General features: G+C 48.3%; 2 protein-coding genes across 7 annotated transcripts; one reads left to right on the forward strand and one right to left on the reverse strand.

Annotated features, from left to right (window-relative positions):
- The first annotated feature begins 47 nt into the window (after positions 1-47).
- On the forward strand, positions 48-4,959 carry Asphd1 (aspartate beta-hydroxylase domain containing 1). Of its 6 annotated transcripts, XM_041666130.1 has the most exons (5): positions 48-152; positions 393-668; positions 1,442-2,155; positions 3,921-4,034; positions 4,559-4,959. In XM_041666130.1, exons 3-5 carry the CDS (start codon positions 1,522-1,524, stop codon positions 4,666-4,668), a joined length of 858 nt encoding a protein of 285 aa, XP_041522064.1. In that variant the 5' UTR covers positions 48-152; positions 393-668; positions 1,442-1,521; the 3' UTR covers positions 4,669-4,959. The 6 variants fall into 6 exon arrangements, with proteins under 6 accessions (XP_041522064.1, XP_041522068.1, XP_041522065.1 ...); XM_041666134.1 differs by lacking the exon at positions 48-152 and having other exon boundaries at positions 527-668; positions 1,979-2,155; XM_041666131.1 differs by lacking the exons at positions 48-152; positions 393-668 and adding an exon at positions 675-978.
- On the reverse strand, positions 4,957-23,215 carry Kctd13 (potassium channel tetramerization domain containing 13). The gene is made up of 6 exons (XM_041666135.1): positions 22,779-23,215; positions 21,305-21,474; positions 8,449-8,538; positions 8,304-8,356; positions 7,422-7,617; positions 4,957-5,708 (listed from the first exon to the last, which is right to left on the reverse strand). Exons 1-6 carry the CDS (start codon positions 23,020-23,022, stop codon positions 5,472-5,474), a joined length of 990 nt encoding a protein of 329 aa, XP_041522069.1. The 5' UTR covers positions 23,023-23,215; the 3' UTR covers positions 4,957-5,471.
- Positions 23,216-24,439: the final 1,224 nt, after the last annotated feature.

Below are 24,439 nucleotides of genomic sequence, written 5' to 3' on the forward strand. Positions count from 1 at the left end.
CGAGGCCCCTAGGGGAGCAAAAGGAAACTCTGGTCCCAGTAGTAATTAGGTTCTCTCCCGGCGCCATTCCAGCACATCTGGAATCTGCACCTGGTCTTCCCAGGGAGCCGAGTGGGGGCAGCAGCTTGGTTCGCGCCTTCCTGGCCTGTCCAGTATGTCCTCTATTCACACCCGGACCTCCCCGAGGGCCTTCACTGTGTCCTTTATAGAAACTCAGGTGGGATGGGCTCGCCCCTCCTCCAGGGAAAAGAGGAGGATCCACGTTGTAAGGAGTCTGAGGGGTATGGATTGAGGGTCCTCCTCCTGCACACGACTTGACAGCGGCCTGTGGCCCGGCGCCTGCCACTCGCGATCTCCCGGCTCTGCCTCGCAGCGAGCGGGCGCCCTTTCAGCACCACGGCGCGCGGACAGCTCCTCGGCCCCGCCTGCGCGGGCGAGCCTCGAGGCCGGTGATTGGCTGAAGCGGCTTTCCCGATCCCGCGTCCGGGTGCTGGCTCTGGCGAAGCCAAGCCCGGGATAAGGGGAGTCACAGGCCGACCTCTCCAGGGACCCGCAGGCCTACGGCCCACCTCGCAGTCCCGGAGCACCGGCCTCGCGCGCCGGTCAGCGTCCTCGCCCCGCCCCCGAGCCTGCCCCGCCCTTCTTTTCGCATTGCGGGGCCGCTGGAGGTTGGCACTGTGCCCCTGTACCCCACGTGGCGCTCGGTCAGGGCTGGGGGTGGGGGTCTAGAGAGGCCAATCTAGAGAGAAGTCTCCCTTCCCCCCAGGGCTGTGCTGCGGCTGCCTCTGGGAGGGGTCGTGGGTAGCTAAGCAGAGAGGGCTGCGGGAAGGAGTGACGTCAGGGTGAGTGGGCGCCCAGGAAGGGGTGTGTAGGAGACCAGGAACCAGAGAGGACAGACCCGAGCAGGTCGAGGGGGAAGACAGGACAAGGAGGAGGAAAGAGGAAGGAGAAAGAAGCCGCTACAGAGTGGGGTTGCAGGTCTGATGGAGTAGGGACTGCTGTTGTCAGGGGAACTAGAGGAAAAAGACGGGGTAGATTAGAAAAAGGGGGGGCAGGAGTGCAGTGGAGGGAGGAGCGGTGAGGGGGAGATAGACGGTGGAGAGAGAGGAGAAGCAGAGGGAGAGGAGACGGAGAAAGAGAAAGAAGAGAGGGGTCATAGAAGAAAGAGGACTAGAGCCATCTCAGAGCGGAGACAGTCAAATAGAGAAAGAAAAGGAAGAGGAGAAGGGAGAACTAGAGGGAAGTGAGGGAACCGGCTGTCAAGTGGCCTGCAGGAGGAGAGAGGGAGCAGGAGTAGGGATGTGGAAGGACAGGAACCAGGAAGCAGTCATCGAGGGGACAAGGGAAGAACTGGGGGGACCCGGGAGCTGGGGTCTAGAAGATGCAGGCCCCTTGGCCAGGGCCTCTTTGCCTATCGTGTTTCCATGGCCACTGCCCCTAGGTTCCTCAGCTCTTACGGTGCTCCTGGGAGCCCTCACTTCTCTGTTCCTTTGGTACTGCTACCGTCTGGGTTCCCAAGACATGCAGGCCCTGGGGGCTGGGAGCCAAGCTGGAGGTGTTAATGGTGGGCCTGAGGTATGTTCTCAGATGGGCCCAAGGGGCTCTGGGGATCTTGGGGAAGGACCCAGGGCAGAAGGTCTAGTTAGCCGGCGACTTCGGGCCTATGCCAGGCGCTACTCCTGGGCTGGGATGGGCAGAGTGAGGCGGGCAGCTCATGGAGGTTCTGGCCTGGCAGGAGGGACAGGGCTCCTGGGCATTCAGCGCCCAGGCCTACTTTTTCTACCAGACCTGCCTTCGTCCCCCTTTGTACCACGTGATGCCCAGAAGCATGACGTGGAACTCCTACAGAGCAGCTTCCCCGCCATTTTGCGGGACTTTGGGGCTGTGAGTTGGGACTTCTCAGGGACTACCCCTCCGCCTCGGGGCTGGTCCCAATCCCTGGCCCCTGGGTGCTACCAGCTCCTGCTGTACCAAGCAGGCCGGTGCCAACCCAGCAACTGCCGGCGGTGCCCAGGAGCCTATCGCGCACTGAGGGGGCTGCGGAGCTTCATGAGTGCCAATACCTTCGGCAATGCTGGCTTTTCCGTTCTCCTGCCTGGGGCCCGGCTTGAGGGCCGCTGTGGACCCACCAATGCTCGGGTTAGATGCCATCTGGGTGAGTATATCCTGTCCACAATCCTTGCCTCCCCATTTTCTCCTTCCCTACCCTTGGCCATTGGATCTTTTTGCACTATGGTTCCCATCAAGCCTTTCTTCTCAGAATCTTCCCCAACCGGATCTCCTGAGTTCCACTTCCATACAAGCTATCCTGTCAGTGACGACTTGCAGTGTGTTCTACACTGATTCTCACTCTTCCCCACCCCCTTTTCTTTCATTGAAAAGAAATCCTCATTGTAAATGGTCACTGTTACTTGCCCTCAAGAGAAAATACTCTGAAACCCAAATTTAAACTATAAGGAGAAAGCCTTGAGGAAGGAGTAGTGGTGCACGCCTGTAATCTCAGCACCTGGGAGCCTGAGGCAAGCCTGGGTCTTGACATTCTTTATTGACTTAGTCTTAGGGAGTACAGTGAGACACTCTAGCCCCCTCCCCCACCCCAATTTGTTTTTGTTTGTTTGTTTGTCTTTGTTTTTCGAGACAGGGTTTCTCTGTGGTTTTGGAGCCTGTCCTGGAACTAGCTCTTGTAGACCAGGCTGGTCTCGAACTCACAGAGATCCGCCTGCCTCTGCCTCCCAAGTGCTGGGATTAAAGGCGTGTGCCACCACCGCCCAGCTCCCCAATTTGTTTTTTGAGATAAAGGCTCTTACTATATAGTTCTGGCTGGCCCAAACTCACCAAGATCGTCCGTCGTCTACCTCCTGAGTGCAGGGACTGAAGGTGTTCGCCATATATTTGGCCTACTTTATCTAGGCTTCTTCACTGATAAGTAACAATGTTAGTGAGATGTTAGGTAGACAGACCTGAGATTTTCTTTTTAACGTTCTAAAGATTAAAAGAAAACCAGAAAAAAATGTTATGGTTGATATTCTACGCTATGACTTTGGCTCGCCCTGAATCTCTGTTGTGCTATCAGATAGATGTGTCTTATGCTTTGGGGCACCCTGGCCTCACAATCAAGTCCAGATTCCCCTCCCCCACTCACAAAGGCTTTCTGGCTGCTCCCTACAGACACCATGAACACGTTAGACTTTTATCTTAGTAATGTTGAGAACACTAGTCAGTCTTAAGGACTTTTCCAAATGCCACCTCTGGAATGCCTTGTTTGCCGTCAGAGTTGGCTCAGTTTTCTCAGCACACTTGACTGAGGTCAGGCTGGAGCCAGCGGCTATACCTCCTGGGAGAAGGTTCTGGAGCTGAACTGACAGAAAGTCCAGGAGACTGCTCAGAGGAGCTTTTCTCCAAATGTCACGTGGCCTTTTTTTTTTTTTTTTTTTTTTTTTTTTTTTTTTTTTTGAGACAGGGTTTCTCTGTGGCTTTGGAGCCTGTCCTGGAACTAGCTCTGTAGACCAGGCTGGTCTTGAACTCACAGAGATCCGCCTGCCTCTGCCTCCCAGGTGCTGGGATTAAAGGCATGCGCCACCATGGCCCGGCTGTGGCTTTTGTTTTTCGAGACAGGATTTCTCTGCAGCTTTGGAGCCTGTCCTGGAACTAGCTCTTGTAGACCAGGCTGGCCTCAAACTCACAGAGATCCGCCTGCCTCTGCCTCCCGACTGCTGGTATTAAAGGCGTGCGCCACCACTGCCCGGCCACCATGTGGTTCTTTCAGCAGCACTTCAGTCTTAGCATCCTGCAGACAGGACTGTGTTGTCAATGTACCCCTGGCACTTTTGAGGACCACAGACCCTTCCTGTAAGGCCCACTGAGTAAGTAGGCTTCCTGAACACAGGCAGGAGTGGTAGATGTCCATTCTCTTCTCACAGGCCTGAAGATCCCCCCTGGCTGTGAGCTGGTTGTTGGTGGAGAGCCTCAGTGCTGGGCTGAAGGGCACTGTCTCCTGGTGGACGACTCCTTCCTGCACACAGTGGCTCATAATGGTAACGGGACTCATTCTGCTGGGTTGGGGTTAAGGGACCAAAGAGCTGAGGAGTTCCAGTCAACCTTGACTCAGTGGTACCATTTTGGTGCTATATAGCCTTGGGCAAATCATAGCTTCTCTAATCACCTATGAGGCATCTGCCTTCCTTACCAATGATTGTATATGGCTATCTGCACAGGACTATGAGCTACTGTCTGCGTTCCTGCCCAACTCTTGCTGTGGGACCGCAGGCATTCACCTAACCTTACGTCTCAGTTAGCTGGTATACAATGTGCCCATTTTAGGCACAGAGTTACCAATAAAAAGTTCTAACCTGGTATGAGAATGCTGGCACTCACCTGCAAACTCAGCACCTGCACTTAGGACGCTGAGTTCAAAGGCTGGGCTACATGATGAGACCCTGCCTTAAATGAAATAGTGGCCAGGGCCTGGTACTGTACTGCTTTCCTCAGTGTCTGATAGGAACACCTTGGCAGAGCAGTACTTGCTATCAGCTGCTGTCTCCATCCCTATGTGCCCTAGGGTCCCCTGAAGATGGGCCTCGAGTGGTCTTCATTGTGGATCTCTGGCACCCCAACGTGGCTGGGGCTGAACGCCAAGCTCTTGACTTTGTCTTCGCACCAGACCCTTGAGAGAAGTGGCTCCCTCCCAGCACCTGAGCTGGATGATGCTGCACCCAAGGATGGCTTGCGTGGTGGTCAGGACCTCCTTTCCACTAGGAGGGGGCAGCAGGGTGTGCCAACACTGAAATACAAATCTGGAATCCTCTCCACCTCCTGCCTCCTTCCTTCCCAGTTACCAGTCCCAGGTTAGGGCTCAGGGCTGGGGCTCGTGTTTCTGCCATGCTAACAGCCAGACATCTTCCTTAATGCAAGTCATCTTCTCATCCCTCACCCAAGAGTCAGCAGCAGACCCTCAGCTCAACTTTATTCCAATAATTTAATAGAAAATTAAAATAATAAATAATATGAACCAGATCAAGACAGCCGAGCTGGTACAGGTCCAGGCCAGCCTAGTACAAAGTTAAGGAGGTAGGGGATGGTGAGACAGGAGGGGAGGGGGCTGCTCTGTGCAAGGGCAGAAAGCAGCTTGGAATGTGGCTGATGGTTCTCAGGTGTCTACATGTGTTTTCAATGTATTAACAAAAGAGAAGGGGGATTCTGCGTCATTCTGAACCAGATGGTAAGAGAAAGAGAGCAGAACAAGAATGTGGAAAAGGGGTGGACGCTGGCTTTCCGAAGAGACCCACCTGAGGGGAATGCTGGAATGTACCATGTTGTTAGCAGTGAGTGGCAATGACTAGAAAGGGCCTCACTGAACATAGCATGCAATGAAGGGAAGAGGGAAGACCCGCGACTTGGCCAGCAGAGCCGGGGCAAAGGGAGAGAGGGACTGGGTTCCAGAAGCAAGAGGAAGGCAGGCGAAAGATCAAAGATCAGTCCTTGAAGACAATCTGTTGGCCGTGAGGACGCTCATCGTGGGTGATATGGCGGCGGACATGAATCCTCCGGACACGGTGCTCTCTGTTTTCTTCATCATCCCCTCGGCCTGCCCCACCACCTCCAGCTGCACCTCCTGTGGCCTCCAGGAGAGCTAGATCTGGGCCACGGGGAGTCTCATAAATCAAGATGTTCAGTGTCTCCTCGAAGATCCGAGCCTCGGGGAATTCCACCTGCAAAAGGCCAGCAACCTGTAGCTCCTACCCTCTGGCCCAGTCCCATAATCCTTCCCCAGCAGCTCCTCTGTGGTCTCCCCTCCAGGCCTGAAGGCAGGCAGTTATCCTTCACTGCCCAGTCTCTTGGAATGCTCTTTCATGTATCAAGTCCTGAGTACTGCCACTATCCCGGAGGCTGCTCTGAGCATCAGGAATACAGCAGGGATAACAAATGCTTGTTCTCAGCAGCCCGGAAGTCTAGGGGAAGACACACACACACTTCCTAAAATATACATTAAGTCAGATGATGACATTGAAAAAGAAAAGAAGGAAAAAGGGATGAGAATGGCCTTTCCCAGGAGTGTTTCATCTTTCTAGAGAGTTCAGGCAAGGCCTTGCAAAAAATGTGGTGTTTGACCACCTTGAGAGGGAGGAAGGAGACAAAGAAAACACACTGAGGAGCAGCAGCAAGGAGGGGAAGGGTTTGGTCAGGAATTTGTCTCAAATGTCAAGACAAAGCGATGAAGAAAAGCATGGGAATGAAGTATGAAAAGAGGATTTTACTGGGCAGTCTTGGAAGGAAGGATATAATGAATACAGCTTGCCTTTCCTTCTTTACAGTACTGAGGACTGAACTCAGAGGCTCAAGAATACCGAACCTTCTACTGCTGAGCTACACCCATAACTGTATTTGCTTATTACTGAATTAATTAAGATAGAGTCTCACTAGGTTGCCCAAGATGGTCTTAAACTTGCAGTCCTCTTGCACAAGACCAGCCAGTATAACTGAGTAAAACTGCCTCTCAGTTGGGTAAACTCACAGGGGTACCTACCATGCCTTTCCCTTAAAATACATTCTATCCGCTTGTATCTTCCTAATTGCAGGAGAAAAAAAAAAAAAAACAGCTTCTGGAAGCTGAGCACCTGTTTCATTCCTTTGATCAATGTTTCTTAGTACTTCCACTAAGTCACAGGTACCAGGCTAACAGTGGCTAGGGGGCATCAGAAAGGAAAAGCTGCAACACTGCTCTGCAGCCATTGTCCTACACTACACTACAACACTCTGTCAACTAAAAAGGGAGTTGACCAGCTTTGTCTAGGGCAATTATATTGAAATCTCAAGAGCAAAGGTGTCCAGAGAGAAATGATGCTTGGCTTGGGTCTGAACGCCTAAGTTCATTAGCTGTCAGGGAAAAGGGAAGGATTCTCATCACATCCTACTGAGGACGGACTTGCACTGTTCAACATGCCCTGTCTGTGGTTTGAAGTCTGGGGCAGTGCATAACACAGATTGGGTACTGGCTGGTCAGTGGTGGCACACGCCTTTAATCCCAGTACAGAGGCAGGAGGCTCTGTGAGTTCTAGGCCAGCCTGGTCTACAGAGTGAGTTCCAGGACAGCCTTGGTTACAGAGAGAAGCCCTATCTTGAAAAAAAAAATAAAAACAAACAAAATCAACAACAACAAAACCAATCATGCTCTATCTAAACAAGGCCGGGGTCTCAATCCCAGCACCAAAATCAAAGCAAAAAAGAGGGGGCTCTAATCTCAGCCTCATTTCATGGGCAGAAAAATAGAGGTCACTGAAGTGAGACCTACCAAGCTATACAGCCCTGGTCCTAGAACTCTGGTCCTTGATGCCCACCAAAGATCCTGCCCTTGCCTGACCCACTGATCTGCCTCTGTCCCAGGTCCAGGTCCTACCTCCCACCCCTCTCTGATCCCCTCTGACCTTGGTCTGCTTCTTCTCTGTAGCATAGACTATGGAGGTGCAGCACACTTCGGCGATTTTTCGGCCCTGCCCGTAGAAAGACCAGCAGCAAATCTCGTCCCCCAGGACATCCTTGAGGAAGAGCAGCCGGCCATGGAAGCGCAGGGCCAGTTTGTCAAACAGCTCGATGTTCTTCAGTAAGTTGTCATCTGAAGTGCTGAGGAGCAGGGTCCATCAGGCGTTAGATGACTGGCTGTCTTCCCTCCCTCAGCTCCCACAGAGGGGCCCAGATTCCCAGCACTCCAGCCCTGCCCTGCAGGGGACTTCCAACTGTGTAGGCCCCTCTGAAGGGAAGCATCTGCCAAGAAAATCACCGCATGGCAGAGGCTCCGGTGCGGGTCTTCAACCAGGCTGTCAGCTTTGCTACATTCTAACTGAGCAACATTGAGCAGGTTATTTTGTCCCTTAGTGCCACAGTATCATCTCGGCATGGAGATCAACACTTCCTCAGACCACTGAGAGAGTGATAGTCAACAGATACACTGAGACCAATCCCGTTGGAAAATAAGGAGCTAACCTATGCCAGCCAGTATCATAGTCTTGGCCTAAACCTCCTTTACTGATGGCAGGTGGCACAGCTGGAATGGGGCATTCAAAAGGCAGGCATTCTGTGGTCTCTTCATGTAACCATAATCCTCTAGGAGACAGAAGCAGAGCCCGCTCAACCCTAGGATTCTGCTCAGTGCATGGACACACGCAGATGCACCCACGACTCTGCCCATTGTGTGGACACATGCAGATATACCCATGTGTCTGTCCATTGAGTGGACACACGCAGACACACCCATGCCTCTGCCCAGTGCATGGACACACGCAAACACACCCACGTCTCCCAGCTCTCACCTGGTATAGGAGTACTTGTTGTTACTGCGGTTGTGCAGAAGTTTCACCACAGGCTACAGGGGAAAGCCGAAGGAGAGTGGAGTCAAGAGAGAACAGCAGCCTTCAGTCCCCCTCCCCCCTTCACCACAGGGCTCTAGGGCCTCACCTTGGAGGTGCTGGCCAGGAGCTGCTGCTCTTCCCGGGGAGATGTCACTGTGGGGATGAGGCACAGTGGGGACAGGTTCTCCCGTTTTTGCTGAGGAGGAAGTAGAAGGTGATTAGCAGGACAGCACGCGTTCACTCACTCCACTTAAATAAAGGCCTTCTGAAGCTGCGTGGGGGTTGAACACGCTCTTAAGTGTCTCTAAGGCTCACAGGGATGTGACCACTACAGTTTTAGCAGGTCCCTGTACTGGCTGGGCTTTGGTGCCTCCCCACAATTGTACCCTTGCTCTGCCAACTTGCTGTTTCTTAGCCACCCAGCTGTGTCCTCCCGACTCTGCACTGGCTGGCCCGCCTGGGGCATGCTTCACTGACCCGTGTGCAAAGCCGGCTAACCCTTCAGTTCTCAGCTCAGCATGCTGACCCCACGGGGCCAGCCCCACCCCAGCGCCTCGCTACCATAGCTTCCTTGGGCTCAGATTATTGGTTCCTTTTCTTCACAGCACTTAAGTCTGCAGCTGTTTTTATATTTATGGTCTGTTTTCCTGAGAACTGTCCTGGTGATGATCAGCATACATTTGCTGAATGAATAAGCCTGGCTGAGTACAATGAGGCTGTTTCTGCAGTGCTGGGTGTTGAACCCAGGACCATGAGGGAATACCAAGCAAGTATTCTATCATCACTGACCTATATCCTTCATCCTTTTCTTAAAAAAAGATTTATTTATTTATTATGTATAGTGTTCTTGCCTGCACATATGCCTTCAGGCCAGAAGAGGGTGCCAGATCTCATTACAGATGGTTGTGAACCACCATGTGGTTGCTGGGAATTGAACTCAGGACCTCTGGAAGAGCAGTCAGTGCTTTTAACTGCTGAGCCATCTCTCCAGTCCTCCCTTCACCCTTTTTAAAAATTAAAACTTAAGGGCTGGAGAGATGGCTCAGTGGTTAAGAGCATTGCCTGCTCTTCCAAAGTTCCTGAGTTCAATTCCCGGCAACCACATGGTGGCTCACAACCATCTGTAATGAGGTCTGGTGCCCTCTTCTGGCCTGCAGACATACATGCAGACAGATTATTGTATACATAATGAATAAATAAATAAATATGTAAATATTTAAAAAATTAAAATTTAATTTAAAATTTAAAATATTGAGACAGCTTTCAGGCTGGCCTTGAATTTACAATCTCTTGCCTCAGCCTTCCAATAATGGAACATACACCTTCAATCCCAGCACTCGAGAGGAAGATGCAGATACATCTCTGTGAATGAGACCAGTCTGATCTACAGAGTGAAAGCCTGTCTCAAAAACAAGAAAAACAAACAAAGAAAACCCTAAACAACCCTTCTGCCTCAACTTCCCAAATGTTGGACATGGCCGGGCGGTGGTGGCGCACGCCTTTAATCCCAGCAGCACTCGGGAGGCAGAGGCACGCGGATCTCTGTGAGTTCGAGGTCAGCCTGGTCTACAAGAGCTAGTTCCAGGACAGGCTCCAAAACCACAGAGAAACCCTGTCTCGAAAAAACAAACAAACAAAAAAAAAAAACCACCCAAATGTTGGACATGTCTGTTTCTAATGCTATAAATTCTGAGACGAATTACAGAATTATTATTATTATTATTAGCTTTTCAAGCCAGAGTTTTTCCATGTAGCCCTGGAACTCACTCTTTTTTTGTTTTTGTTTGTTTGGTTGGTTTTTTTTTTTTTTTTTTTTGGTTTTTCGAGACAGGGTTTCTCTGTGGTTTTGGAGCCTGTCCTGGAACTAGCTCTTGTAGACCAGGCTGGTCTCGAACTCACAGAGATCCGCCTGCCTCTGCCTCCCGAGTGCTGGGATTAAAGGCGTGCGTCACCACTGCCCGGCTTGGTTTGTTTTTTTGAGACAGGTTTCTCTGTAGTTTTGGAGTCTGTCCAGGAACTAGCTCTTGTAGACTTTGCTGACCTTGAACTCACAGAGATCCACCTGCCTCTGCCACCGGAGGGCTGGGATTAAAGGCACACTTCAACCGTCACCTCCACCCGGCCCTACCTCTTTCTTTCTCTCTTTTTTTTTTCTCCTGTTTCTTAAGAGTTCTGTTTGCTCGTTCATTCATCTGTTTTGAGACAGGCTCTCTCTATAGTTCTGGCTGGCCTCAAATTTACTATGTGGACCAGTTTGCTCTCGAACTTAGAGATCCACCTATCTCTGCCTCCTGAGTGCTGGGATAAAAGGTGTGTACCACCGTGTCCACCTAAGAGGTATTTTTTTACTCCTTTGTTTTCTGATGTGTGTATAAAATTAACATGGAGAGACAAGCATGGCAGCAGGTACCTCAAGGCCCAGCTACAAAGAGGCTGAAGTGGGAAGACTGCTTAAACATGGGAACATGAGAGCAGCCTAGACAACATACCCAGACCTCACTCTCAAAGAAATTAGATGAAATCAGTACACCCATAACCCTAGAAGACAGATGTTGAGCACAGCCACAAACGCAAGGTTAGTTTGATCTACATTAGAGAATTTGAGGCTATCTAGGACTTTGCATCAATATTGTTTCAAAACAAAAACAACAACGAAAAGCCAGGAATGGCTTGGGCGGCAGAGGCAAATAGTTATCAAGTTTGAAACCAGCTTGGCCTACTTAATAAAACTATCTCAAAACACAAGAACAAAAAAATAAACAACAGAGGCATAAAAGTCTGCCATTACTAAGTCAATTTTGAAGCACCAAACTCTGTAAGACATAAAGATATACTATGGAGGCAAAATAATGAAAACAGTAGTTTTGGTGCAGAGATGAAACTTACAATGAAGCACACAGAACCTGGAAAGAGATGAGTGTGCACATCTGAGGACCGCGGAGGAAGCAGAGTGCACACACAAGGGTTACCTATCACTGTGTAACAAAAGGCCCAAACATCATAGCTTAAATTAACAAAAGGTATCTATGATTTCCTTTTCCCGTGATCAGGAACTCCTTCGGGAGTGGCTGGGGCCCCCTGGCACAGGTTTCCCATGAAGGCTTGCACAGCAGGGCTGCAGACATCTGGAAGCATGGCTGCCTCTTGAGGATCACTGGCTGAGAAACACGGCTGATGCACTGCCACCTGGAGCTCTCTGTGGGTCTGCTTGAGTATCTGTATAACAGTTAGTTTCTCTACAGAAAACAATGCAAAAGATGGATGTCTCACTGTCCTTTATGACTAGTTTTATTTGCCTTAAGTCTCAAGGTTGGCTCTGTTGTCACGTCCATGGATTCACATGTTCAAACAAAACAAAAACACTCCTAGGATTCTCCAAGTCTCATCCATTACATTGGCAGTTCAAAGTACAGAAAATCTAAACCAGGTCCAGGTTGGGATGAGGCCATCTGGGTACAGTTCACCAACTTTGGCTCATGAAGGACATTTCTGCTTTCTACCTGAACAGCTGTGAACTACAGCCACGTAGTCTCCTCCACTCACCCACTAGGAATGTCCTTCTTCAAAGGGGTGGGACAACAGCAACTGGAAGTCATATAGAAGCCACTGGTCCTACAGTTTGCAAATCACTGGGACAAACGCTTGAGAACCCACTGATGCCCACCCTAACCAGTCCCCATGCATACGGTCCTGATGCCCAGAGGTATCACTCTTTCCCCAGGAGCTGGCAGAGCCTTGGTTTCCTCGGCCTGCTTCTCACATGCATGAGTTTCCCTGTCCAAAGCCCTCCCTCACTTCAACCTCCCTGCCTTTTTCAGTCCAGGCAGGTGATGTCCCTGCCAACGTCTTAGATACTTATTGTCTTCTAAGCCTTGGGGCTCATGTTATAAGACAAAACCCACACCTATAACCTCTACAAAAAAGAGCTTTTGACTACTTTGGGCTTGTAAACAGGCTGCTGAGAGGCACACCTTAAGCTGTTTTTTAAATTTTTTTACTTTTTTTAGGTTCGATCTCATTGTAAGGCCTCTGCTTGTGAGTGCAGGGATTAAAGGTGCACCCATCAGGACATTGCAATCTTAAATTTCTCAGAAGAGCTGTCCTTAGATGAATAGCACATTCCTGCAGAAGTTCTTAGAAGGATGAGGCAGGAGGCTAATGAGTTCAGCTTGTGCTACAAAAGAAGGTCCTGGGGGGCTGGAGAGATGGCTCAGAGGTTAAGAGCATTGCCTGCTCTTCCAAAGGTCCTGAGTTCAATTCCCAGCAACCACATGGTGGCTCACAACCATCTGTAATGGGGTCTGGTGCCCTCTTCTGGCCATACACGCAGACAGAATATTGTATACATAATAAATAAATAAATATTTAAAAAAAAAAAAAAAGAAGGTCCTGACTGGGTGCTGGTGGCACACACCTTTAATCCCACAGAACTCGGGAGGCAGAAGTAGGCGGATCTCTGTGAGTTTCAGGACAGGCTCCAAAGCTACACAGAAAAACCCTGTCTCAAAAAACAAAACAAAGCAGAGAGAGAGAGAGACAGAGACAGACAGAAACCAGTAAGACAGAAAACAAAACAAAACAAAAACCATGGAGTCTGTTCTTGGACAGTGCCTTGCAGTGTGGTTGACATACCCAGTGACACTCCACTGGAGAGCACTGATTCTTCCTTTCCCCAAAGGTATCCACTGCAAATAGATTCTTGGTTGGGGTGGGTCTTTGTATCTACTTCCCCTTTTCAGTGCTGGAAGTTGTCTGGTTTGGACCTGTACTGGGCGTAGCTTGTGTTCATGTGTGTCAATCCTGTTGTGTCTGGAAGCAACAGCACAATCTGTTACAAACATAGCAGCCCACACAACAACCATTTATTATTGCCTCCTTAAATTTCCAAGGGTCAGAACTTCAGACTGGCCCATGGTCTCTCAGGAACTACAGTCTAGATAATGGCCACAATTGGCTATAGTGGCACACGCTGTAATACCAGTCTTTGAGAGGTGAGAAGAGGAAGATCTTAGTTCAGGGTTAGTCGGAGATAAGAGGGCCTTGTCTCAAAACAATACAAAAAAGATGCTGGCCAGGAGTGCATCCTTTCAATACTTGACTGGACCTAGAGGATCTGCTTCCAATAAAGCTGGCCCACATAGTCGGGAGTCTCTTGACAGCAAGCTCCAGTTTCTCACCTGCACAACTTCCCAAGGGCTGTTGGGGTTCCTCATATAATGGCTTGCTTACTAGAGTGAATGCCTCTTATGACCTCGCTTCAAAAGTCACACCTCAGAGCTGAGTGTGGTGCTGTATACCTGAAAGCTTGGCATTTAGGAGGTGGATAGAAGGATCATGAGTTCAAAGTCAGCTGGCAACTACTTGAGACCCTGTCTTTGCAGTTAAACTATGTACCTCTACAACATGGTTGCATGTGTCAATCCTATTCCGTGTGAGAGGGGACCAAATGAGATCCTGAATCCCAGGGAGGCAAAAAAAAAAAAAAATCACTGGTGGCCATGTTGGATACTAGCTATCAAAAACCGCTTAATAGATGGTACCTGGAAAACTAACTTACTCTATGTAGAATTAAAAAACAAAAAAGGAGTTAAAAAGCAGAGCAGTGGTGGCACACACATTCGTTCATTCATGCTTTTTCAAGACAAGTTTCTCTGTAACAGTCCTGGCTGTCCTCGAACTCAGAGATCCATCTGCCTCTGCCTCCCAAGTGCTGGGATTAAAGGCTTGGTGCACACCTTTAATCAGCGCACTGGGGAGACAGAGTCAGGCAGATCTCTGTGAGTTCGAGGACAGCCTGGTTTACAAAGTGAGATGCAGGATAGCTAGAGTTACAGAGAAACCTTGTCTTGAAAAACCACACACATACACACACACACACACACACGAGTTAAGTCCCTTCATAATTTACATTTACAAAAGTGAGTTTCACTGAGATTAAAATGTCACACATGAGGGGCTGGGTTGGAGAGATAGCTCAGGAGTTAAGAACACTTTCTGTTCTTGCAGAGGATCCAAGTTCAGTTTCCTGCACCCACATGATGGCTCACAACCATCCTTAACTTAAGTTCCAGCTCCTGGGGATCCAATACACCAGGCATGAATGTGGTTCACATACACACAATGCAGAGAAAATATACATACAGACTCTTTTTTTAAAGTCTATATAGCCGGGCAGTGGTGGCCCAGGCCTTTAATTCCAGCACTTGGGAGGCAGAGGCAGGCGAATCTCTGTGAGTTCACAAGGCCAGCCAGGTCTACAAAAGCTAGTTCCAGGACAGGCTCCAAAGCTACAGAGAAATCTTGTCTCAAAAAAACAAAACAAGGGGGCTGGAGAGATGGCTCAGTGGTTAAGAGCACTGCCTGCTCTTCCAAAGGTCCTGAGTTCAATTCCCAGCAACCACATGGTGGCTCACAACCATCTGTAATGAGGTCTGGTGCCCTCTTCTGGCCTGCAGGCATACACACAGATAGAATACTGTATACATAATAAATAAATAAATAAATATTTAAAAAAAAAAAAAACAAAAACAAAACAAAAGTCTATATATAAAACACCTGTATATAAAATTATAAAGCTAATAATAAAAGTAGAATAGGGAAAAAACCTAAGAAACCCTCCTGCCCACTCAGCAAGGGATACATACACCACTGGAGAAAATGATATTTTGACTATATTAATGTCAAGAGTCGCTCAGTTGATAGTGCAAAGCACAACTTTGTACGTGAGCCATGGAACAACACTGAAGAAATGCTAACCCTGTAGTTATCCCATAACCCTAATGAATTGACTGGCTCAGGGGAGGAACAGCAATTGGTATGTTGTCGACAGACAACTGACACTTGCACAACACCCAAATTAAATTAATATCACACAGATGAATTTATAGTTGGCAACAGGAAATGTAACTACAGTGGAGGACTCAACTTATCATCTGAATTCAGGGGTCAAGTGTGAGCACATCAGTCATATTAGCCACATCATGGGAGTCTTGATGGAATACAGTATGAAATAATATCACACTCCTAGAATGTACTCTATCCAAAATGCTGACATCAAACCTTTAAATTATGGTATAATTTACAGGAAATTCAGGACATATCAGGGTTTGTACCAATGATACCAGGACTGAACAATCAGGCAAATTTGGTAAGCAGACCGTTGTACAGGCAGTGTCTTTAAAAACTCAGCTTTATCAGAAAAACAAGAAACAAACAAAAAACCAGGCCGGTCCAGGTGGGAAGAGACTTAGAGGACATCAGAAGACACAACGTAAAGCTTGACTACAGGTCTTGCTTTAAATGAACTGCTTACCATATTTCAGGCAGAACTGGAGAAACGGGATGTTAGATTAAAACTTTATTGACATATAAAGTTATCAATTATTAACAATGTCAAAAGAAATAAAAGCAGTATACAAAACAGTACATACAATATGCCACATTAGTAAACAGACATACACAAAATGCATACAGACAAAAAAACTAAAAAAAAAATTGGTGCTTTATTTTTTGGTGATCCATTTCCCAAATTTCTATAGTTGATAATACTGATAATAATACTGCTTTAAAAGTAATAGGTGTTGGGATGGAGAGATGGTTCAGTCAGTAAGTACCTGTCATACAACCCTGAGCACTGAGTTCAGAGTCCTAGTATCCACTAGACAGCCCGTGACTCCACATCTGTGACTCCACAGCCAGGCAGTGGAGACAGGCAAGTCCCTGGAGCTCACTGGCAGAAAGCCTCGCCAAGTCAGTAAATCCAGCTTCCGTGAGACCCTGTCTTAGAGTAAATAAGATACCCTGGCACTCAGGAGCCAGAAGCAGATCTCTGGGGTTTGAGGCCAGACCAGCCTACATAGCAAGTTCCAGGGCAAGAACAATAGCAAAGTAAGACCCTGCCTCAAATTAAAGGAAAAAAAAAAATAAAGGGCAGAGGGTGGTGTGCACGCCTTTAATTTCATTCCAGCACCTGGGAGGCAGAGGCAGGCAGATCTCTGTGAGTTCCATGCCAGTCTGATCTACAAGAGGTAGTTCCAGGATGGCTAGGACTATTATATAGAGAAACAGTGCCTCAAAAATAAATAAATAAATAAATAAACAAACAAACAAACAAATATATAAATCAGAGATAATAATGTGGAAGGTGGCACTCAGGAGGCAGAGGCAGGCGGATCTCTGTGAGTTCGAGACCTGCCTGGTCTACAGAGCTAGTTCCAGGACAGGCTCCAAAGCCACAGAGAAACCCTGTCTCGAAAAACAAACAAACAAAAAATAATGTGGAAGGTAACCAAGGAAGAAACTTAATGTGGAATGTCCTTCTCTGTGTGTGTTGCTTTTATTGGTTGATGACTAAAGCATTTTTGGCCAATGGCTTAGCAGAGTAAAGCCATGTGGGAAATCTTAACAGAGATAGAGAGAGTGGAGTTGAAGGAGACGCCATGAAGCCGCTGAAGGAGTAACATGCCACACCAGTAAGCCACAGTCTTGTGGCATAGATGAATAGAAATGGGTTAATTTAACATGTAAGAGCTAGCTAGGAATACTCCCAAGCCACTGACCAAAACAGCTTTATTCATTAACCAATAAAAGCAACACATATACAGGACTTCCCACATCAGATACTTGATGTTAACATCTGGTCTCCACACTCATATGCACACATGTGTACACATTCACACAAACACACACATATGTAACACACACACACACACATATATACACAAATATATGGCTATTTGTAATTTTAAAATTCAAGAATCTCGGGCTAGCAAACGGCTCGGCATATAAAGATGCAGCTCACCGAGCCTGACAGCCTTGAGTCTGGTCCCGAGGCCACACATGGCCGGGCGGTGGTGGCGCACGCCTGTAATCCCAGCACTCAGCACTCGGGAGGCAGAGGCAGGCGGTCTCTGTGAGTTCGAGACCAGCCTGGTCTACAGAGATAGTTCCAGGACAGGCTCCAAAACCACAGAGAAACCTTGTCTCGAAAAAACCAAAAAAAAAAAAAAAAAGACCCGAGGCCACACATGTTGAAAGGAGAGAACTGACTCCTACAAGTTGCTCTTTGACTTCCCACATGCACACTGTGGTACACGCAAACCCACACACCAAACTGAATAAAATTTAATAAACACATACACACATACACCTCTACTTCAGATAAATGACATTCTAAGAGAAAATACTGACAATATCTAAATCCAACCCTTGAAAGCCAGAAAAAATTGGAAGTTTTTTTTGTTTGTTTGTTTCTTTTTCTGGTTTTTGAGACAGGGTTTCTCTGTGTAGTCCTGGCTGTCCTAGAACTCGCTTTGTAGACCAGGCTGGCCTCAAACTAGAGATCTGTCTGTTGCGGGAGGTCCTTCCGCTCCTCCAGCCAATAGCCGCTGAGATACCAGCCCATTGGGGCGTGGTCTCTCTCTTTAAAAAAGCAGCCACTTCTTCTGGCGACTAGACTCCCTTCCTGATTGCGCAGAGGGCTGTTGTCTCGGACGGTGATCTGTAAGTTTTTTCCCCTTTAAATAAATAACCATTCTATTAATCATAATTCCAAGCTGGTGTGGGATCGTTGTGACTTAGGTCATCACCTTCAATCTGTCTGCCTCCTGAGTGCATGTGCCACCACTAGCCTTGTTAGTTTTTTTGGCATGGGGTACCCTATGTAACTCTTAGAAAAAAAAGACAGGGTTTCTTTGTGTAGCCCTGGCTGTCCTGTCCTGAAATTCAGAGATCTGTTGGCCTGACTCTCCAGTGCTGAGATTAAAGGTGTGTACCACTATGCCCACCTCCTATGTAACTCTTGCTGGTCGCCTTGAGTGTACAATCCTACTACCTTTGCCTCCTGACTGCTAGGATTACATTACATGACTGGCAATCGAAGTATCTTCTGGTTCAGGGCATGGTAGTCAACTTTTTCATATGAAGTATGCTTTAGAGGATGGTAATACATGCTCTTATATCTATGACTTAATTAAAATAGTCAAGGGTCTCCCTTTAAGTGACAAGACAAGAAACTGGGGAGAACAGCAGATAAATATGTAAAGCAATTGCAGAAGGGGACTCTAAAAAGGCGAGTGAGTATATATGAGAAAGATATTCAAACTCATTAGTAAAAAGAAGCTGGCGAAGTCCAATGAGATCACTCCACACCTATCAGTGTGGTAAAATTAGAAAGGGGGAGGATGCCAAGGATTACTGAGAATCGCCAGAATGAGGTTTCTTAGGTACTGCCTGTCAGGACAAAGCAATGGAACCATCTGAGAAGACTGAAATCTGGCTTGCAAGTGTCCTGTGACCTAGTACTTCTCTAGCTATAATTTTAGAAATTCGAATAGGACCAGAGGGGACACAGGATGCCCACAGTGGCACTGTTTGTGGGACAGGAAAGAGAAAGCAAGCTCCAAACTCGGGAGAATGTATGACTACAGTGAGCAGTCAGCATAGAGTGTGACTAGATCCTGAGAAGTGGTTGAGTGAGAAACAGTAACAACTAAGCGATATTTATGTAAACATATGCACACCAAAAGCATATATACACAAATGCTTTAGTTTTTCAAAGTATCCAAGCATATGTATCTGCACATTAGGATCTGACGGGTAGGAGTGAGGAAAATGGACAAGAGATTGGGCATGAAGGGGAGGGGAACAAAACTGAAAGAGAAAAAGATTTGCCTAGACCAGTGACACTCTGGCATGCCCTGAGGACTAGTTGAGCTGGAGGGATGGGTGGGAAGAAGCTGCTGGAACATGGAAAGGAAGTGCCACACTTGGGAGTCAGATAACCTGAAGCTGAACTGAACACACTGGCTCTGAATGCATCCCTAATGTTTCTTTGTATCTATCTATATAGGGTAACTAAGGGCACAAGATATACCAACCAACAAGCAGACAGCAAAATCCCTCCCAACACAGCAGGTGTGCAATGACATCAGCTCAACTTCACTTCAGAGCAGAGCTAAGCTTGCATACCTGTCACCCCAGGACTCTGGAGACTGAAGCAGGAGGATCCTCAGATCAAGGACAACCTGAGCTACACAGTTAGACTCTGTCTTAAAAATGTAAGATAAAAGCCGGGCGGTGGTGGCGCACGCCTTTAATCCCAGCACTTGGGAGGCAGAGGCAGGCGGATCTCTGTGAGTTCGAGACCAGCCTGGTCTACAAGAGCTAGTTCCAGGACAGGCTCCAAAACCACAGAGAAACCCTGACTCGAAAAAACCAAAAAAAAAAAAAAAAAAAAAAAAAAAAAAAAAAAAAAAAAAAAAAAAAAAGAAAAATGTAAGATAAAATGACTGAGCAGAACTGTACTTCCAAGATATAGGTCAGTATACAAGAGCTAGTTCCGGGACAGGCACCAAAGCTACAGAGAAACTCTGTCTCAAAAAAAAAAAAAAAAAAGATATAGGTCAGTGCCAGCCAGGTGGCTCAGAGGGGAAGGAGGCAGACTCTGACAACCTGAATTTGACCTCCCCCTCCCTGGGTCCCACAACGTAGAAGAGAATCCATTCTCCAAAGCTGGCCTCTAGCCTCTATACTTTAGGTGTGGCACATGCCACTCCCAAAAAACTATATTTTAAAAAATTCCAATTCAGTATTTTTCAAATTGCCACATGGTAACTCTTTAATGGGTCATAAAATAAGTGTAATAGGACTCAAACATAAGAGAGATGGGGGCTAGTGAAGGAAGCGATATATTAAGGGACATTTTATTAACAGCGCTCCTTCACAAAATGCTTTGAATTATAGCTCAGTCTCCACTTTTTAATTTGCAACTGGCATTCAAGACATACAATGTACAATCTACTTCTGTAATTATTACAAAAAAACCCGGACAACACAAAAACTCGATTAAAACTTACTACATTGTATTTATTGTTCTTATCTTTTGGAACATGAGAACAGAATGCAAAAGGCAGGAGCTGACAGGCTCAAGGTTACTAGGCATGGCAGAGGTGGCCGGGATCCCAAGGGGATCCCAAGAACCTGCAGAAGTGGAACAGAGCGGATGGGGAGGGCCTGGAATCCCCAGCCCTGTTTTTGGACTATGGCTCCACTGCTGTGACACTTCATTTGAGGAAAAAATTTCACCACTGAAAAAACAAATAAATAAAGAAGCCCTGAAGGGTTGGAAGAAACAGGGTGGGGGTGGGCTGTCTCCCAGGGCAGGACCAGATCATGGAGGTTATTGCATTCTAACTTAAACTGAGATGTGGTGGGAGCCGGCTGGTGAAAGGGTTCGGTGGCCAAACCCGATGACCAGTACTCCACCCCTGAATGCACACTGTGAAAAAGGAGAACCCGGGCAGACAGCTGCCCTGTGACTGACCTCCACGAGCACCCCAACTGTGGCGCACACACACACACACTAAGAAACCAAAATTTTAAGTTATATAAATTGAGGAAAACCCCCCCCCCCCCCCCCCCCCCACACACACACCAGCCTGGAGAACTACTCAAGACTTCAGAGCAAAGGAGAGGATGAACTGGGGTTGTGTTTAATGACGTCACTCAGGTGGTAGCACAACTGGGTAGGAACAGCTGCAAGCACAGAGCAAGTATTTCTTTTTTTTTTTTTTTTTTTTTTTTGGTTTTTCGAGACAGGGTTTCTCTGTGGTTTTGGAACCTGTCCTGGAACTAGCTCTTGTAGACCAGGCTGGTCTCGAACTCACAGAGATCCGCCTGCCTCTGCCTCCCGAGTGCTGGGATTAAAGGCGTGCGCCACCACCGCCCGGCTCAGAGCAAGTATTTCTAAGGACAACTGTACTGACAGCAGGTGCATTGTCGCCCTGCCTCAAGCAGCAGGGATGCTTGGGAAGACTGTACCCCAAATCCCAAAAGCCTGGGGGTTATGCCCCATCCGAGCCAGGCTCTCTAGGCCGTCTCCTCCTACCTCTGTTGTAATAGCTAGCGGCTAGTTCTCCCAAGAACGGGAGTGCAAGGACTCAGAAGGTGGGGGCGGCTCTCACCTGCAGTGCCAGCTGGCAGTCTTCAATCAGGCCCTGCACCAGGTAGTATCGAGCTTCACCTAGCAGCTCCCCGAGTTCTCTGGTACTCTCAGGCAGTGGGACCGACCCATCCCGCAGGTAGTTGAGAATTGTACCAAAGTGACGACCACTCCGGTCAATCAGCACCCAACCTGGTGGAGTGGGAAAAGGCAAAAGGAAGGATGGATTGGTGGGAGATTGAATAGGTATTTTTTAGAAAACCAATTCCAAAGCAAAAAGAAAACCTAAATACTTATCTGTTTCAAACCTCTGCCACATCCAAGAACTCTTTCAAACATCTTCCAGTGAGTTATACACACGCCTGTCACAGAGTAACTCCCTCCCAAGTCTGCTGGACAATCAGGAAGCTCTCACCATGGGCAAGTCTTTTGTTTTTCAAGACAGGATTTCTCTGTGAAGCTTTGGCTGTCCTGTACTCACTCTGTAGACCAGGCTGGCCTCGAACTCACAGAGATCCACCTGCCTCCTGATGCTGAGATTAAAGGTGCCATTTAGGAAGTTGTTTTCAAGGCTACTCTGTAGCTCAGACTGAGAGCTAGCATTATAGGCACGTGCCACCAAGCCCAGTTTACCATGGAAAATTCTTACCGAATTACCTATCAATAAACTTAACCCTTTCTATTAATGTTAGCCACTCACTTAATGAAAATGTCCACCTCAAGCCTTCAGTTCACCAGAATAATAAAATAATCACATTATTCAAAGAACTTACTCTCTGTGATTACCTGTGGTTTTCTTGCTTCCTGGTCATTCCCACTCAATGCCCTCCCTGAATACCCCGAGGGGGTTAACTCCTCAAGACTCATCAGATCCCTTAACCAACCCTTCTCTAGCACTAACTGGCACTTCACAAATACTTATCAAATAGGTGATTTTTTTTCATCTTTAGTATTTAAAGGCTGAACTTCACCTCCTAAGCGTTTGCTTTCATAATCTTCGTTAACTCTTCCCTTTAAGGTTATCCTACAGCAAGTGGGTCCCAAATTTAAAGGCAACACTCCGAGAAGGTTAAGGTTCACCTGCCAAGGAGAGCTGCACCCTTCACTCTGGTCCCCGGTAAACCTAAAGCAGCTCTTCTCCTTCTACAATCCACATTTACGATGATTCCTAGAGAGTGGCAGGGGCATGTGTTAGAGACAGACACACAAGATCGTTCGGTTAGAACCTGGTGGCGGTTCTAAGGCAGGGAGGCAAACAAAAGGCTGGGCGGTAGGAAGAAAGTGGTAAAGGTTGTCTGGGGGCAGGTTCCCAGGCTTTTTGAACTAGGGGGCGACGAGAAGATAATCGGCAATGGAGTGTTTGGCAGAGGTCACTGCTGGAAGGAAAGGATTGGGGAAGGAGGGAGACTTTGAACAAGGAAAAGGTAAGATGGGACGGGGGAGCCGGGAACGAACCGGGGGCTGGAGGGCAGCACGTGTACCGGCGACACGCATACCTCCGGCGTCTGTGAGCACCTCCACGCGGCCGCTGAACATGGCCTTGAGCATGGTGTCCTGCCCAGTGAGGGTGCGCAGCGTGGTGTAGTGCAGCGAGCCGCCCACGTTCAGCTTCACATACTTGCTGTTCGGGGTCAGGGGCTTCAGACTGTACGAGGGGGAGCCGGGTTCCACACCCGAGGGCTTAGGGGACTCCAGGCATTCGGCCTCAGCCGCCTCCGAGCCAGAGGCCTCGGCCGACATGCCAGTGAGCGGACGCGGGTGGCGGTCGCAGGCTCTCTCCGCGTCCCGGACCGGCTCTCAGAGACCCCACGACTCCAGCGCGGGCGCCAGACCGCTCGGCGCACACGCCCACTCGCCGCGGCTACTCCGCGACGTCCACCCTCCGCCCCATCGCGCGCGCACTCTCCACCCGGAAGCCAGCGAGGGCAGCTGCGCAGGCGCGGCCAGGCCGGGGGCGGGGCCAAGAGCTGGAGCAAGCGCAGTCTACGGGTGCCGTTGCGGTCTGGAGTGCGGGTGCAGGAAAAGTCGTTCTAAGGGACTCGGGATCCTAGGTGGAGAAAGCGCCCTCTCCCTTTGCTCCTTATGCATGTGAACAGAGAAGATCGCAGCCCACGACGGTCTCAGCTCGCAGAGCGCTTCATTCACGTGAAAGGAAGCAGGCTCAGAGGGCTGGACGATGCGCATGGTATTTTCCCTCCTCCAGCACAGTGCACTTGACAGACTGTAGAAAGAACAGTCAACAAAAACCAAGAAAATTCTCCAATGAGGCCATAAGTCTCCCAGAGGAAGTGAAACTAGGAGCCCAGGTTGGAAGGCCAAACAGAGGAGCGATGATGGAAAGAAGCGTCTGCGATAAAGACAGTTCTAGGCAGAGAAGAAGGGGAAATAGAAACCTGAGCCAACTGTGACTGTAATTTCAGCCCTGGGGGCTGAGGCAGGAAGATAGTGGGTTCCAGGCCAGAGTGGGCTGCATATTGGTACCTATCTCAAAACAAAAGGAACATGGAAATTGGAAACATATGACCAGACAGGCTAGTGAAGATCTTAGAATCCCAGCTGTCGTGAGACCTACCACTGAGCCCAAAAGAGAAGAAAGAAGTAGAGTGCACTGTGGACAAGAGGTTTTTGTTTTAAAAGCTTTTTTAAAAGTTTTTGGTTTTTTTAGAATCTGGTACCTCAGATGTTTAACAACCTGCCCTAATGTCTGGAAGGAGGCTTTGCTGGATGAAAAACCCAAGTCAGCATCCTACTTTCCACCCTGTCACCCTGGAAGATCTGGGCAAAGCTCCTCCCTCTAGGTCAAGTTGACTCCTTTACCTTCTTAGTGTGGGTGCAAACCTAAGTGTTTGCCGTGGACAGGGAGGGGTGCGGAGAAGCCAGGTGGATCTGTTAGAAGGTATTAGACGTGTAAATGAGGGGACTTCGTGTTCTGACACAAAGGGGTTGCCAATTCTATTTCCCCATCGAGTGTGGCAGTGAAAAGGGAAAGGCAGTTCCTAGCAGCTGGCTTGCACGCTCCTTCCTGAAGTCTTGGTGTTGCAGGGAACCAGCGTGGCACCAATAGTGAGGCTGTGGTGTTGTCGTCCGGTTCAGCACAATTTCACGAAACACCAATTTCAGACAAAGTCACACTCTGTGTATAAAAAGACTATGACAT

Source organism: Microtus oregoni, unplaced genomic scaffold (genome assembly GCF_018167655.1).
Source record: "Microtus oregoni isolate MIOR12 unplaced genomic scaffold, Mior012 000016F_ref0000370, whole genome shotgun sequence".
NCBI lineage: Eukaryota > Metazoa > Chordata > Mammalia > Rodentia > Cricetidae > Microtus > Microtus oregoni.

What these genes read in the sequence shown, in the direction of transcription:
- Asphd1 (XM_041666129.1), top strand. Translation starts at nt 1,300, where the DNA reads ATGTGGAAGGACAGGAACCAGGAAGCAGTCATCGAGGGGACAAGGGAA. An exon ending in TCGGGTTAGATGCCATCTGG is followed by an intron (nt 2,156 to 3,920) that starts GTGAGTATATCC and finishes CTCTTCTCACAG; the next exon opens with GCCTGAAGATCCCCCCTGGC. An exon ending in GCACACAGTGGCTCATAATG is followed by an intron (nt 4,035 to 4,558) that starts GTAACGGGACTC and finishes TATGTGCCCTAG; the next exon opens with GGTCCCCTGAAGATGGGCCT.
- Kctd13 (XM_041666135.1), bottom strand. Translation starts at nt 23,022, where the DNA reads ATGTCGGCCGAGGCCTCTGGCTCGGAGGCGGCTGAGGCCGAATGCCTG. An exon ending in GGTGCTCACAGACGCCGGAG is followed by an intron (nt 21,475 to 22,778) that starts GTATGCGTGTCG and finishes CCACTCCACCAG; the next exon opens with GTTGGGTGCTGATTGACCGG. An exon ending in AACAAGTACTCCTATACCAG is followed by an intron (nt 7,618 to 8,303) that starts GTGAGAGCTGGG and finishes CCTGCTCCTCAG; the next exon opens with CACTTCAGATGACAACTTAC.